At 47.0% G+C, this 15033-nt stretch overlaps 1 protein-coding gene and 1 long non-coding RNA gene across 9 annotated transcripts in view; one reads left to right on the forward strand and one right to left on the reverse strand.

Annotated features, from left to right (window-relative positions):
* HDAC7 (histone deacetylase 7) overlaps window positions 1-15033 on the forward strand; it is a 181232-nt gene that overhangs the window by 128892 nt on the left and 37307 nt on the right. For 7 of the 8 annotated variants that reach the window (XR_013981400.1, XM_080989854.1, XM_080989855.1 and 4 more), the window contains 5 exons: window positions 487-577; window positions 9432-9534; window positions 12325-12440; window positions 13360-13482; window positions 14792-14901. Coding sequence is in view for 7 of the 8 variants with exons in the window: in XM_080989854.1 (XP_080845980.1) it covers window positions 487-577; window positions 9432-9534; window positions 12325-12440; window positions 13360-13482; window positions 14792-14901 (543 nt within the window). In the remaining variant the exon portion in view is untranslated. Of the gene's footprint in view, window positions 1-486; window positions 578-9431; window positions 9535-11598; window positions 11661-12153; window positions 12218-12324; window positions 12441-13359; window positions 13483-14791; window positions 14902-15033 lie in introns of those variants that run through there. The other variant, XM_080989857.1, reaches the window with a different exon arrangement.
* Window positions 9207-11469, reverse strand: LOC308468639. Its single transcript, XR_013981750.1, has 2 exons — window positions 11351-11469; window positions 9207-9499 (listed from the first exon to the last, which is right to left on the reverse strand). It is a non-coding gene; the product is annotated as an uncharacterized lncRNA (long non-coding RNA).

Here is a 15033-nt window from a genome sequence, read left to right on the forward strand (position 1 = left end):
AGAGGGAAGGAGTTTGGACGATTCATGCTCCTTTGGAGCCCTGGAGTGTTTTGAGTCACAACTAATGCCTGAGATCACACTTACAGTGGGGGACCATCTTGCCTCCTCAGCAGTCTCCTGCCGTGGGTGTGCCATTGATCCCTGGTGCTGGGAACCGAGGTGTCTCAGACTTGGGTGTCAGACTCCAGGTGGGCCATTTCACACAAAGCTTTCTTCCTGAAGAGGTTATTGACTCATACGAACACAGGAGGCTGCCTTCTGCCGAGCCAGGAAATTGGGCCATTGGGCTCAGGGTTGCCTCCACTGGCTGGCAGCATCTCTCCAAGGTCTCTGGCAGGGCACATGTCCAGCCCTACCTGGTGATGCTGAGGATTGAACCAGGGACCTTCTGCATGCAAAGCACATGCTATTCCTCTGGTCCATGGCCCCTCCCTTGGACTCCATCCTTGATATGCTCATCAAACCTCGTCTTCTCTGCATTTGCAGGTGTCGATGGAGCCACCGCCTCAGGATCCCGTGCCTGGGAAGCAGGAACAGGAGCTGCGGCTGCTCTTGAATAAAGACAAAAGCAAACGCAGTAAGAGCCACTCACTTTCTCCTTCCCCCTGACTGGAGTGCCGACGGTTCCTTCCTTGCTGTTCTATAATCTTGTGTCACTTACTCTTTTCTACCTGCTATGTGACATGATGTATCTGGCAATGGCGACTGGCACCCATTGGACTGGTAGGGCAAGAGGCCGGTAGGCCAAGCACAGGGTGGATCCAGAGCCAGTCAGAGCCAATCACAGGCAGAGCCAACTGATTCTCGGTTTGTCCTCCTGGCTCAGTTCCACAAGGGGCAAATCAGAGACCAAGGAGGAAGCTGGCAGCCAGTGCTGCCCCCTAGATTGGTCGTAAGTAAGAAGGTGGCGACTGGCTGAGGACAAAACGAGGCTTTTGCTGATACTGCTGTTACATTTATTACCTGCCCTTCATCAGCTGGTCCCAGGGTAGGTTGCAACAATTAAGAAAGTTTAAATGGTTTACAGGAACAGGGTGATCCCTGAAGACACACATCTCAGGTCTTGAAAGGGTAGGGTGAAGAGGTCTGCAGCATTCCCTGAAGAAGCCAGACGTACCTCTGTGGGGAGGGAATTCCACAAACATGCCCTCTCCCACCTCACATCCCAAACTTCTTTGGGAGGTGCAATGACCAAACGGGTCTTCTCTGGTGAGCTTAACCGCCAGGAGGATCTGTAGGAAAGGAGGCAGCCTTTCAGATATTTGGGGCTGAAGTCATTTTGGACTTTGAACACTAATGTGAGTGCCTTGAATTGGCTCTGGAAACAAACTGTCAGCCCATACATTTTTTTAAAGAATAGGTTATATGAATTCTGAAGGCAACCCCAGCCAAGAATCTGGCCATTGGTGGGACAGTGCCCCATTTGCCCTAATGGATTATCCTCCATTGGTACTCAAGGTGGGAATCTGGTCCCACATTTACAGTGCAATCCTGTACATGTCTACTGTAAAATAAACTATACTAAGAGCTCGTCCACACTTCTGTTTGTCGTGCTGCTTTCCCCCAGAAAAAAACCACTCTTTACTGTTGAATTGGAACAAATGGCAACCAAATTTTCTGCAGATTTCCATTCATTCTGCTTCAGCAATAAAGAGCATATTTTTCAGGGGAATGCTGTGGGGCAAATGCAAAACCACTTGGACCCATGCTTAGAAACTGGGACACTCAGAAAACCACTGGGACCCAATGCTTTCAAGGCAAGGAGCAAGCAGAAGTGTGGAGGAGCCCTGAGTTCAGTGAGACTTAATTCCCCAGTAAGGGTGTATAGGAGTGTCGGTTTAGAGATATAATCATTCTGTATTTATGGCAGACACAAAGGGGAAATGGTTTAAATTTGTAAACAAAAATTCATGTCTTGAGAATTGTTTGCAATATTTGACTCTAGGTAAACTTGGGAATAATATATAGAGATGCTTTCAATAGCTATCATTTCTTAAATTTTTATTATTTCTTCTGTGAAAAGTTCATATTCCCTGTTGTGTATAACTGTAGATATGGCAGTATGTTTAAAAATCATATTATTGAATGTCTGTGTGAAGAAATGGATGCATCAGACAGGGAACAGTTAAGTCATTTGCAAATAATAATGCACAATGGATGCATAACCCTGATTGATGTCTTCATAGAGAGACGTCTGATTTGCTTTTGAATGAAAACTCAACACACTGTTAGTTCAGTGGCAGATACAATTATAAACACAGGATGCATAACAATAGTATGAATCCAGTTTGCCCACCCCCTGCAAAAATAAAATAAAATCAACATTCTCTTTTGCAGATAAATGCCCCAAACACGAAATACCAGTAAGTAGTAAGGTGCAAATACCCATAGAAGTAAAAGGAGAGCTTTCACAAATCCATAACCATATGTGAAAGATGTTATTGTGCTGATAGCGAAACAAAAATTCAATATCTACTGAAACTATAAAGACTCAACAGATTTAAAGCATGAGTATTACATTCACTCTCAGTTGTATCTCATGCCTATGAAGTAAAAAATGGTAAAGGACCCCTGGAGGGTTAAGTCCAGTCAAACTTGACTATGGGGTTGCGGCATTCATCTCGCTTTCAGGCTGGCGTTTTGTCTGCAGACATCTTTCCAGGTCATGTGGCCAGCATGACTAAACCATGACTGAAACAAGAGCGCATGGAAATGCCATTTACCTTCCCACCACAATGGTACCTATTTTTCTACTAGCAGTGGCGTGCTTTCGAACTGCTGGGTTGGCAGAAACTGGGACAGAGCGACAGGAGCTCACCCCGTCGCTGGGATTTGAACTGCCAACCTTCTGATTGGCAAGCCCAAGAGGCTCAGTGGTTTAGTGCCTATGAAAGCTAATGGCGCGATCAGGGGTTGGATCCTGACAGTGTTAGTTGCACTTTCCATTGAAACCAATGATTATTCAGACATGACCAACTTTTCACATTGACTTCAGTGAGACCTGAGTGTAACCAACTTTGTTTGGATGCAGCTACTGTTTCTTTAAGTTACCACAATACTCCTTATTGTTTTCATTGTGACATACCATAAACTGTCAAAAAGAATCACAAGGCGATTTGGAAGGCTTTAACATAATGTTATGTGAGATTTGGGGGTGGGGGGAGACCCTCAGCACATTGGATGTAGGTTTCCGTCCCCCTCCTCATTTACTTGTGTTGGGATCTAACTGACCCCATTTCCCTTTTCATTAACCCCTTAAATGTAAGCATACATGGTACAGATCCAAAGCAGGGAGAAGTGAAACACCTCAAAAATTAACCCCCTTAAAAATTGAGAGAACTAATGAAATATGAAATTCCTACAGGTGGGTGGGAATTTTAGATCCTTTGTATAATCCTTGGGGCTAAGCTGCAACTACAAATGCAGAGGAAGGTTAAACCAGGAAACGGGGAAATGAAAAATAAGCAAACCGCCCTCCTTTTCCTCCAGTGTTGTTTTTCTCAGACCCTCCTATCGCTAATTCCATCTCTTCCTGTCTGCCTGGCATGCAGGAGTCATGATAAGGCTGCCTGAACATTGCGCTAGATGTCTGCTGCTTCCCCCCACCTTTTTTAACGTATGGATATTGTAACAGAGCAAAAATCCCACAAGTGTTGAGAAACTTGCCTGCTTTGGCAATAGTCGTTTGCTGCCTGCAGTGATGATGTGAGGCAGATATAGCTCCCATCTGTGCTGTGTTACTCCAGCATCGCAGAGCTTGCCTAGGAACAGGTGTGGGTGTGTCAGTGCAGTACAAAATTGGAAGAGGCTTCACGGCATGCAAAAATGTTTGCTGGCTGAGTGCCCCCCCACCTCCTTTGGCCACTAGCAGATGCAGTTTTGTAAGATGCAGGACATTTCCATGTAACCAGCATGTTCCATTGGGCACATTCGTCATTCGTCAGGGATGCAGATGGATCAGTCATACCTAAGCTTCTTCAGCAAGGTGATGAGAGAGCCGAAAGGGTGAACTTGCTCCCCCAAAATCATCAGTAAGAAAACACTCATTGTGTTTTGAACCAAGTTGCTTCTCAACAGCAGGTATTAAAAACAGTGGGAAGAGTGGTCTCTTCAGCAGTCACCCTTAAGCAACCATTAAGAAAAGCACAGAATTCAGAGGCTCCATAGATCCCTGCACACATGAATTCTCATGCTCCTGGGAAGGGCCATAGCTCAGTGGTAGACTTCATGCTTTGTGTACAGAAGATCCCAGATTCAATCCCAAACACCTCCAGGTGGGGGGTGGGGTGGGGGAGACAGACAGTAGACTTTGTCAGACCTTTGCTGAGCTCCTGGAGAGTACGGGCATTAAATGTGTCACTGGTGGTCATGACAGTGCTATTTGTTTATTTTATAGCAAGAACAGGAGTAATGATTTCCTTTGGGACCACAGCACAGGGAAAGGGGAGATTTAACCCTTTCCTCCACAACTTCAATCGCAATGGCAACCCCTCTGTGTACTGCAATTAGTGATAGGGGGAAAGCTTCCATTGGTCCTAAAGGGACCTTTTCCCATTGCCCATTCTGTGTACTGCTGCTCCATGTGGTGAACTATGGGAACTACAGCTTAGAGCCGCTTCATTGGTAGTTAGTATTCTAAGGATCAGGACTGGCCCTGCCCACCGTGGCTAGCCTTTGGGCAGTTCTAGACAGGAAGAAGGCCTATAAAAGGCTTCCTTTTTCGACTCGGGAGCTGCCAAAGAAGTAAAGCCTTTGGTTCTGAGTGTGCTGTGTCCTTCTGCCCCTCGGTTTACAGCCCCAGTCTTGATACAAGAGCACAGCGCACATGACGGTGCCCAGCCTTCTCCATCCTGGTCCCTGCCAGCTCTTTCAGACTACAGCTCCCATCATCACTGGCCATTGGCCATGCTGGCTACTGCTGATGGGTGTCATAATCTAAAACATCAGAAGAGCACCAGGCTGCAGAGACGTGGCATAGTCTATGACACATGTTAAATTTGGGAGCATAGGAGAAAATGGGTGACCAGAGCTCAGCATCCTCCTAGGCACCTGCTGTTCTTAGCTCAGCCAGCACCTTCCTGGAGCACTTTGTGTTCCTGCCTGCACTTCCCTCGTGGCATATAGTGGTCCAGGCGATACAAGCAGTCATGGGGCAGGCTGATGCTCGATGAAATAGGGTGTGTCACGGTGTGTACTTGAGCAGTGTGGCAGCCCTCCGTGAAGCACAGCAGTGCAAGGAAATAAATAAGCTGTGTAACTCGCCCTCGTTGCTCCGAGACAGGATATCCTATGTCTCAAGCATTCCTGGCAGATGCCTACCCAACTGTGCCATGAAACTGCCCGGCCAAGAGATTCTATAGCTTCCTCCATTTGGTGATTTACTCCATTGCTGGACTACTTTAGCTCACGACTGGTGTGTTCCTGGAATGGCACAATGGCCACTTCCCATGGCTTTCTCCTGTGATGTTCCAGTGAAGAAGGAATCCTGGAATCCTGGAATCATGGGATGAGGTAGATCATGGCTCTCAGGTTTGGAGGTTCAGAGCTGCTGCCATGGGTAGTACCGACGTGCTGCACCCATCCCACATGATTCCCAGCTTCCCAAACTGCGTAGGATCAAGACCCAAGAAGAAGCAACCACAGCACTCCAGAAATGTGTGAACCAGGCTGAAGAGCAGCCTAGTAGCAGAGAAAACTGCATGGGTTGGGTTCTGGAATCTCCTTGCTAGGCAGGTTTGGGAGCCTATCTGCAGGAATGCTTTAGCCCAGGAGCAGAGAACATGTGGCACTCCAGATGCTGCTGGACTAGAACTCCCATCATCCTTGACCATGCTTGCTGGGGCTGATGGGAGATGGAGTTGAACAAAATCTGGAGGGCCAAGGATCCACAGTTCCTGCTTTTGATACAGAATATCAGAGTTAACTGGGACAAACTACATGTCCCATTTGATGACTCACATCTTGGTGATTCACCTCCACAGTTGTGCTGCTGGCAAGGTAGGGAGCTAGTGGCATTTCTTAATCTTTAGCCTGGTTGTATCTTCCTGTAAGTCTGACTCCAGCTTCTTTACATCCCCGGTGGGTGGAATGAACAATTCGCCCCATGTACTTTCTGGCATCCTTCAAAGCATTGGCCCGTAATTCTCTTTTGAGGGCTGCATTTTCTGGGGGGCAGGGCTGATCTATCAGGGGCTGCATGCTGGCGCTCCATTTTGTCTCTTTCTGCTACCCATCCTCTGCTCCTTGCCACTCACATGAAATTTCATCCAAGGGCCACATGAAGCCCACTCCCTGCTGTAATTCACTGTAACTGGATGCTGTGCGTTGGCCAGTAGTGTGGAAAAGGCCATGAGGGGCAGCACTCCTGTATTTATCCTGTATTTTATTCTGTGAACCTGGAGATCTTATGATGAAGGGTGGTATATAAATCAAATAAATCAATAAATTAATAAAAAATAAGCTGAAGTGAGTGTATGGATGGGATCTGTGAGTTGACCGGCAGGACTATTCGGAAGCAGATGGATGAGTTTGGTGGTTGATCAGGAAAGGAAACTGGTGGATGGCCCTGGCACAGTAGCCAGCTAATTTAGGTCTCTTGCATTTCTAAGATATTTAGGTGGTCCATGTCAGTAGCAACCAGGGGCACCCAATTTCTCATACTGCTGATGGCATTGGTCCCCATATGTTAACCCTTCCTGCCATCTAGCGTCCAGCTCTAGAGCTGCACCTTCCCTGTTTCACTGGTTTCTGTTTTCTCTTCCTTCAAATCACCTGTTGTTTGAAGCTTCTTCTCCCTTAGTCTCAGCCCATGTGATGCACTGCTTAATGGTCCGAGTGAGCTGCCTTGCTCTTGCACTGTGTGTTCAACCCCACAGATTCTAAAATGGAGAGCAGCTGCATCTCCCACCATTTCCTAGAATACGTCTTCATACGCATTGTGGTAGCCAAGTATCATCAGAAGAGAAAGCTTCTGAGGTCTGGAGCCTGCACCATTTGAACATTATAATCGCAAATGTTTTTCAGACCAAGGAGTGACTCAGAAAGTTACACCCAGCTGTTGTTGTTTTCAGATAATAACACTCAAAGCAGCCCTGCAGATCATAGGATCTGCATAAGATCCTGAGATTTTTCAAAATTAGAACAATGGGCTGGCTTGCACCCGTTTCTTCCTGGATAGATACAACTCTCCTATTTTATTTTATTTTTATTTATTGAATTTATATACCTGGGGGTCTGGTGTTTGTGTGTGTGCATCATACACAGCATAAATTATAGTAGAGAAAGAAAAATACACATTATAGAGTCCAATCCTATATGTTGCTACTCAGAAAGAAGTCCCACTGAGTTGGCATAGGGTTGCCGCCATCTCATTCTATTAATAAAAAGCATTTGGTAGTGACAGTATAGGTAGATGAAAGGATACAATATTAATCTGAAATCCCTGTCTTTAGCTGAGGATGGCAGACTTACTCTGTTGTAAATAAAAAGTCAAATGTAACTTTAAAAAACCCATACATGCCAGCTGGGTCAGTAATGCACCTGTTTTACACATAGGGAACTGAGGCTGAGACGGTGACCTAGGCAGTCCTTGGCTAGGAGGAATGTGAACTTCAGCCCCTTGGCCCAAGGCCCATCCATAGCACTCTGCTGGGGTGGTTTTATAGTGATTGGAAGCAGCCTACTTCCTGGCTTGCACTCACACCTCTTGGGTCTGCTGAGAGACACCCCTGGGAATTCCTCTCAGTCACTTCCCATGCTGTGTCAGCACTTTGGAGGTGGTGCTGTGCCCCAGAATAACACAGCACAGTTCCGATACTGGAAACAGCAAGCTGGTTCTTGGGGAGGCACAGGAAGGGTGGCCTCATCCAAGTTCTGAGCGTGTTTTCCCTTAAAGCAGTGTTTCTCAAACTTAGGTCCCCAGCTGTTGTTGGACCACAACTCCCGTCATCTCTGACCACTGGTCCTGCTAGCCAGTGCTCCCCCCCCCGGGTACTCAAGAGTACGCAGTGCTGACACCTCATTTTTGTTGTTAAATTTGTGGCACTTACTGTAACAACTTCACGATGAGTACCAGCACCCATTTTTCTAGAAAACAAGCATTGCTGCTAGCTAGGGATGATGGGAGTTGTAGTCAGCTGGGACCCAAGTTTGGAAAACATTGCCTTAAGAACATAAATGTTCTAGTCCAAGATTTCATTCTCACAGTATCCAACCAGATGTCTGTAGGAAACCTGCAAGCAATTCTACATAACATAAAAGTGCTCTAAGGTGCATGTGAGAGTGTGTGCTTTCATCCTGCTCCTTGATCTCTCATAGGTGTTCATAGAGAAGCAGCACAGCTCTTGCTGTGCCTCCCACAAACCTGCACTTCTTTGAACAGTGTTGATCAAAGCAGGGTAGCTCCTGCACACAGCTGGCAACTCTTCTCTCTGATCATTATGATGTGCAAAGTAGGCATCTCTGCAGCTCTAGGTCAGAGTGCCCCCCTTCTGCCCCCAATGCCACACCCCCTGGAGTCATGCAATGAACAGTTGAGGGCTGTGAGGAGCTTGACCCTTATTCTGCTGGGCCCCACAGCCAATCAGGGAGCAGGGTGGCTTTGCATTTCAGGAAAGGCCAAAGCTTTTGGAGCTTCTTACTTTTTTGGGGGGAGGGTGTTTTCATGGGAGACACAGTGGAATGTTTTGTGAATGGTGAGGATGCGGGGGGGGGGGATTGTGGTACGAGTTGGGGCCGTTCAGTGAAGGAGGTTGGCAGAAATTGGTTTGGACAAAGCTGCTGCTGAGCAGTGGAGCCCATGCTGTGCAAGGAGAAGGTCTCGAGTCCAGTCAATGGCATCTCCAGGTAGAACCAGAATAGGATGGTTCACCTTTGGCCATCCAGATGTGGCTGGACTACAAACTCTCCCTGACCATTGACCATGCTGGCTGGGGCTGATGGGAGTTGGAGTCTAACAACATCCAGAGATGCGCAGGTTCTCCATCCTTGGTATATATACAATACTGTAGTAGGTGGGCCCATTGGTCTGAGTTGAATTAAGATGACTTCCTATGACAAAGAGAAAAAACTTGGTGTGTTGCTAACTTTTGCAACTTACTATCACCGCATTATGAGAATTAAAGGGGGGAACATTTGCCTTCATGTCCTACCAAATGTCTCCTTTGAAAAGTGAGAATGGTAAGCTGTTTCCTTTAAAGCACACAATCTTCTTAAGTGAATCCATTCTTTAATTACTTATTGAAAAGTGTTAGCATGCATTTTGAGTTTAATCAAATTCCCAGTGATTTTCTACCAGTGGGTTGATACAGCTTCAGGGGCTGTGGCTTTTGCTGAAAGGAGCTGAAGCCTAATTCCGATGGGTGGCAGGTGCTAAAGACGGCTTTGAGCTGTGTCTCGGTGGCATCGTCTCATGACGGTTTTTTGCTCAACAGGTGCTGTAGCGAGTATGGTTGTGAAGCAGAAGCTGGCTGAGGTCATCCTGAAGAAACAGCAGGCCGCTCTGGAAAGGACCAATGCACCAGTCATTACATACAGGTGATCTGGTTGTAGATGCATATGGGTCAATACATACATGTATGCTGGCTGTGTCCTATGCCAGGTCTCAGTTCTTGTTAAAGCCCAAACCCCAAAGAATGTAAAGCAGGGATGGCTTGGCTATTGATCTCCAGCTGGTTGGGTTGATTTTATACCCTGGGTTTCACCCTGATTTATCCAGATGTGAGCGCCCTTGATTTACACCATTTTCACACACAGCATATGCTCATATCATTTTCTGCATCCATATTATGAACATTAAACCTCCATTGGCTAGAATGGACATTCTGGATGAAGAAGACAATCCTGCATGCTCCTGGTCCTTGGGCAAGGCCCACTGAACAAAAGCCACATTCAGGCTCTGTTCTGTGTTTAAGCAGCTTGTGGACAGTGTGTGTTCCACACCCTTCTTGAGCTGCTCCACCCTGACCTTCCCACGGTTGGGAACCCTGAATTATCAGAGTTCCCAGTGATGAGGAATAATCTAAAAAAATCCCCTTCAGGGCTCCCTGCTCAAGCAGGGAAGTCAGAGGGTAGAGGGTGGGGCTGGTGCACATGCCCATATGCTGCCCCCCAACACAAGTTGCTTAAATATAGTGGTTGTGATGCCTTAATAGGGTTGTATTTCCATGTAAACATGCATAGGATCCTGCTTCATATCTTGGTTCTGTGTTATTTTTCATGCACTTGGTTTTACATCTCCATAATCCTCCACCTGCTTTCTGTGGGTGTTTGGTGTGCTGGCAAAACTGAGCCAGTTCACACACCCCTGGGATCATGATTAGCCTGTCTGGCATTACACCTCCCACCTCCCGTGCTCTGGCTCTTGGCACACCATTGCCTTGCCTGGGCACATCTCCAGTGACCTGCTTTCACTTCTATTCTTACACCCTGTGACAGAGTAGTTGGCCCATTTACATTACCAGCATTCAGGGTTATGTCACAAAAGAAGTGCCGGCCATATACATGCATACATACCCTGTGAGTGCCTGTCATTTCTCATGGTCCTGGTCAGGAAGGTTCATGTGGAAAAAGGACTTCTGCTCCTTCTGATCTGATCTTGCCCATGGACACCATCAGAAACATCCATCCTATTCCACTCATCCCAAATATTTTCTTTTTAAAATGTTTTATTTTTTGGAATGGGGGTACCAGGGTTTATGGGGTGGGTATTGCCTGCTTTTTTGTTTTGTTTTGGGGTGTTTGTAGATGTGTTGCCTCTTGCCAGCATCACCAGTTTTTCTTTGGTTAAAGGAGTGTTATATGGTGCCCACAACAGTTGCTTAGTCTGGAGACACATTTCCAGATGTATCTCCAAACCCAAAAAGAATGGGGGGGGGGTTGCTGTGCTAGCTGCTTTCCACATCTGGAAGAAAGAAAACCTGTAGTAGTCCGTCAACCTGATGTCCTCCAAATGTTTTGGATTACAACGCCATCAGTTCCAGCCAGCATGGCCAGTGGTCACAGATGATGGGAGTTGTAGTCCAGCAACATCTAGAAGCCACCAGGTTGGAGAAGGCTGCTCTGCCGGTGGGTGGGTGGCAGGACTCATGGGGCAGACGTACTTAAGTTTTACGCATGCTAGTGCAGGAGTAATCCTCTTGAACTCAGTGGGCTTTCATCCTGAGTCCAGCTGCAAAGATCCCTGTAGTGCTTTTTCTAAGTGCTCAAAGTCAGCCTTAGCAACAGTCCTGTAAGACAGACCAGTATTCTCATCTCCTTGTTGCAAGTGAAGGGCTGAGGCTGAGAGATAGTGGCTAAGGTTGGAGAAGCACTGCTGTTTGGAAGCGGGTTTAAAGTGGTGTGATAGAAGTACCGTTGCTGATGTCATCCACACAAATCTCTTTTCCCCACTTCCTTCTCCAGTCAAACATGTTTGACAGGTTTTCAGAATGCACTGCTCAAACCTGCAAGACCTGTTTACCCTCCAAACCGATAAAGTCATGTCAGCCAAGTTTTTCACAAGAGTATGATGTCATAACTAGAAAGAACGCTGGAAAATTCTGCATAATTTAATTTGGTCTTCCATTCTGTAGTGCTCCGTGACGTTGCGTCTAAAGCTTTTAAGTCAGAATGTGTGGAAGGTTTTGGTTTGGGATGATAGAAGTATGGGAATTGAGTCAAAGGTCGCTGACCTATATCCCAAGTAGGTCTAATAAATCTGAGGCACTGATCACATGGAGAGCCCTAAACCACCCAGCTTTCACATCTCAAATAGAATGTCATTCGTTTGCACAGAAGTATGAAAGTGTAAGCCAGCCTTAGCCAACATAGTGCCCATCAGTCCCCGCCAGTGCTGGCTGGGGATGATGGGAGTTGAAGTCCAAATAGACTGGAATGTGCCAAGTTGGCGAAGGCTGTTGTAAGTCATTGGGAAGAAGACCCGTTTTGACTGTCACTTCCCATGCAATGTCGCTGGAGATAGGAAGGAAAAGTGCTGTGTATGAAGTGTCCTTTCTTGGCTGCAAGAGTGACATTAGCTGCTCCTGGATGGATGAACTTTGCGGGGGGGGGGGCACACACGAGCCAAGCTCAGTGGTAGAGAAAACACTTTGTATACAAAAGGTGATACCTCAATCCCCAGCATCTCCAGCTCTGAGGGGTATAAATACTTTAGAGGTAAATGTGCAATACCAGATTTGACATAGCAGCTGTCTGTCTCCAGCCATAGTTCACAGCTGAGGTGAGATTTGAAGCGCAGACTCCTCCCTGGTTGCTCATTCTCTTAACCACAATGTGGCTCAGGTCAAACCAAGTCAGCAGCAAAGCTCTCTCTTCTCCTCCATGCAGATCTTTGGAACCGATGGAACATGAAGGCCCATCCAACCCTGCCCTCCCCAGTTTCTTCCCTCCTGTCTCCAACAGCTCCGGAGACTCCCCAGAGCACTTTCCACTGAGGAAAACAGGTGAGGAGGAAGAGCAGTGTCAGAGAGCATTTTTGTGGGGTTTGCCAGGTGAACCAGGCAGGGGCAAGGAGGACAGGGCTGCCAGCCTTGGTCTGATCTGCAGAAACCTGGTTTTCCTGACCTGGAGAGGAATGTGATCAACAGCTTATCTGTGAGACACATGGCTGCTGGGTTAATCATTCAACCATTCATATTTTTGTCTGCTGCTTTTCCACACACACAAACAGATTATGCTCAAAGTGGCTTACAAAGAAGAAAACAGGGCTGTCCAAAAACAATGTCATAATTAGGGAGACTCAAGGGTAACAGGCAGGAAGCATTAGAGAAATTCTAGCTGCATTGGAAGTATAGAACAAACGAGGGAAAGCCTGGAAGTCTCTTAAGATGTGTGTGCACCAGCAACTTTTCATGCAGTCTCATGCAGGCTAGCTTCAGAGGGGCCTCCCCACCACCTCTGCTGAGAGGGCAGATCCTTTGGCCTCCTCACCCCTTCAGTCTAGTAGTAATGATAAGGGTGATGACAGTAAGAACTGTAGAGACAGAAGGGACCCCAAGGGTCATCTAGTTCAGCCCCTGCAATGCAGGAATCTCAGCTAAAGCATCCATGACAGATGACCATCCAATGTGAGATGAGATGAGAAGTGGGATTGTGCTGTGTGCAGATGTTGCCTATCACCTTTATTCATTCAATTCCACCTTATGGCATACATTTGGATTCTATGCCTCAGGTCCTGGGTTTTGGGCTGGCCTTGGTTCCACCAGCCCTGCATCTTCCCCATTGTGGAGTTGGGGAGGTTCTCTTCCCCAACCTTTGTGCTGAGCCCGCCTTGCCAGAGCAAAGACTCACTGGCCAGTGCACTTCCTGACCTCCAGCTGTCAAATATGGTGGTTCTCACCTTCTTTCCTGAATTTGCTTCAGCGTCTGAACCCAACCTGAAGTTGCGCTACAAGACAAAGAAGGCCGGCGAGCGGCGCAAAAACCCACTGACGCGCAAGGAGAGTGCACCCCCTTCCTTGAAGAGGCGCCCGGCAGAAGCCATTGGTAAGAGTTTGGTGGGTGTGGTCTTGCTATGGAGCATCCATTGCCATGAGGATTCTCCGGGGTTCCAAGGATTAACTGCCATTGTTGGGAATGCAGCGGGACCTAGTTTGTGACGCAGCTGAGCTAAGAATGAGCTTATTTGTGAGTCAGCTGAGATGAGCCCACTTGAAACAGAGATCTGAGGAGCTTGCTCACCCCAAGCTTAGCTTCCCCCTTCGTTTCAGTGCCAGTGTATATGGGAGCTCCTGATACTTCCACTGTGTATAGCTGACAGGTCACAAGCTATGCAGGCTTGCCTTACAACAGTCCAGTGTGGTTGTGGTCAGAGTTATCGAGTACAAATATTGAGTGTGGATCCTGGTGTCGCCCATAAGGAAGAAGTATCAAATTTATTATTATTTATTAAATTTAATTATTATTTATTAGAGTTATTCCCTGCCCCTTCCATCCAAGGATCACAGGGTGGTTTACGATATGACAACACAAAAGTATACAACATAGTAGCAAGCAAAAACAATAACCCCCACAACACAGTTATTTTTATTTATTAAATGAAAAGCTCAGTGGAACCCGAAAGATGGCAAAAGTGCCCCCCCATAAGAAAATAATCCTGTAAGGTGGGGGGGGGGGCTACAAAAAAAAACACCCCAAGGAGAACTGAGCTATGAAATACTGTTGGGGTTTGGGTACAAACCTGGGAATCTGGGACAGAATGAAGTATTCTGGGAAAAGAAATGGCTTATAAGATGGAAAGGTTGTGTACTTCATGCAGCTGGGTAGAGGTATCACATATCATGTGATACCTCTTCCTGAATTTATACTGTTCTGTTTATACTGTTCTGGTTAAAACAATTTTACTTGTTTGATAATTGTAACTCTTCCACGTTTTTATAATTGCATACCATATTGTCGTAACCCACCCTGGGATGGTATGATAAAAGGTGAGTAAGAAATCTTAAAAATAAACAAAATAGAACCTGCTTAACTTCATGGTGAACCTGCATGATTGGTTCACCATATCTGTGTGGCATGAACCAAGGATGAGAAACCTGTCCCCCTCCAAGTACCACTCCCATCATCGCTGACCATTGGGCATGCTGGCTGGGGCTGATGGGAGCTGAGAGTCACGCAACGTCTGGTGGACCACAGGTTCCCCATACCTGATCATGACTGCATCCAAGACTTACGGCATTCCTCCAGTAATCCTCAAGTCTCCCATGACTGTGTACCTGAGCATTCTCTTTCCCCTTCCTTTGCTTGTCCTGGTCTTGCTGTAGACAAAGCCGTTCATGTTCTTTCTCACCTGCAGATTCATCTCCCAGCAGCAGCAGCACCCCAGTGTCTGGGTGCAGTTCACCCAATGACAGCCTGGTGCCAGAGCACGGAGCCCTGCCGGCCGCGCCAGGCCTTGCACAAGAGGTATGGACCCTGTAGGACTGGAGACTTGGGTTGATCCCCATGGAGTCTGTGATTGGCCTGTGGGATCAGTAAGCCAAGAAAACCTGCAGGAAGAGCAGGTTTCTTAGGCCTGCTCTGCACCCACCCACCTAC

Source organism: Podarcis pityusensis, assembly GCF_964106645.2.
Source record: "Podarcis pityusensis genome assembly, chromosome: 2".
NCBI classification, from domain to species: Eukaryota; Metazoa; Chordata; class Lepidosauria; order Squamata; family Lacertidae; genus Podarcis; species Podarcis pityusensis.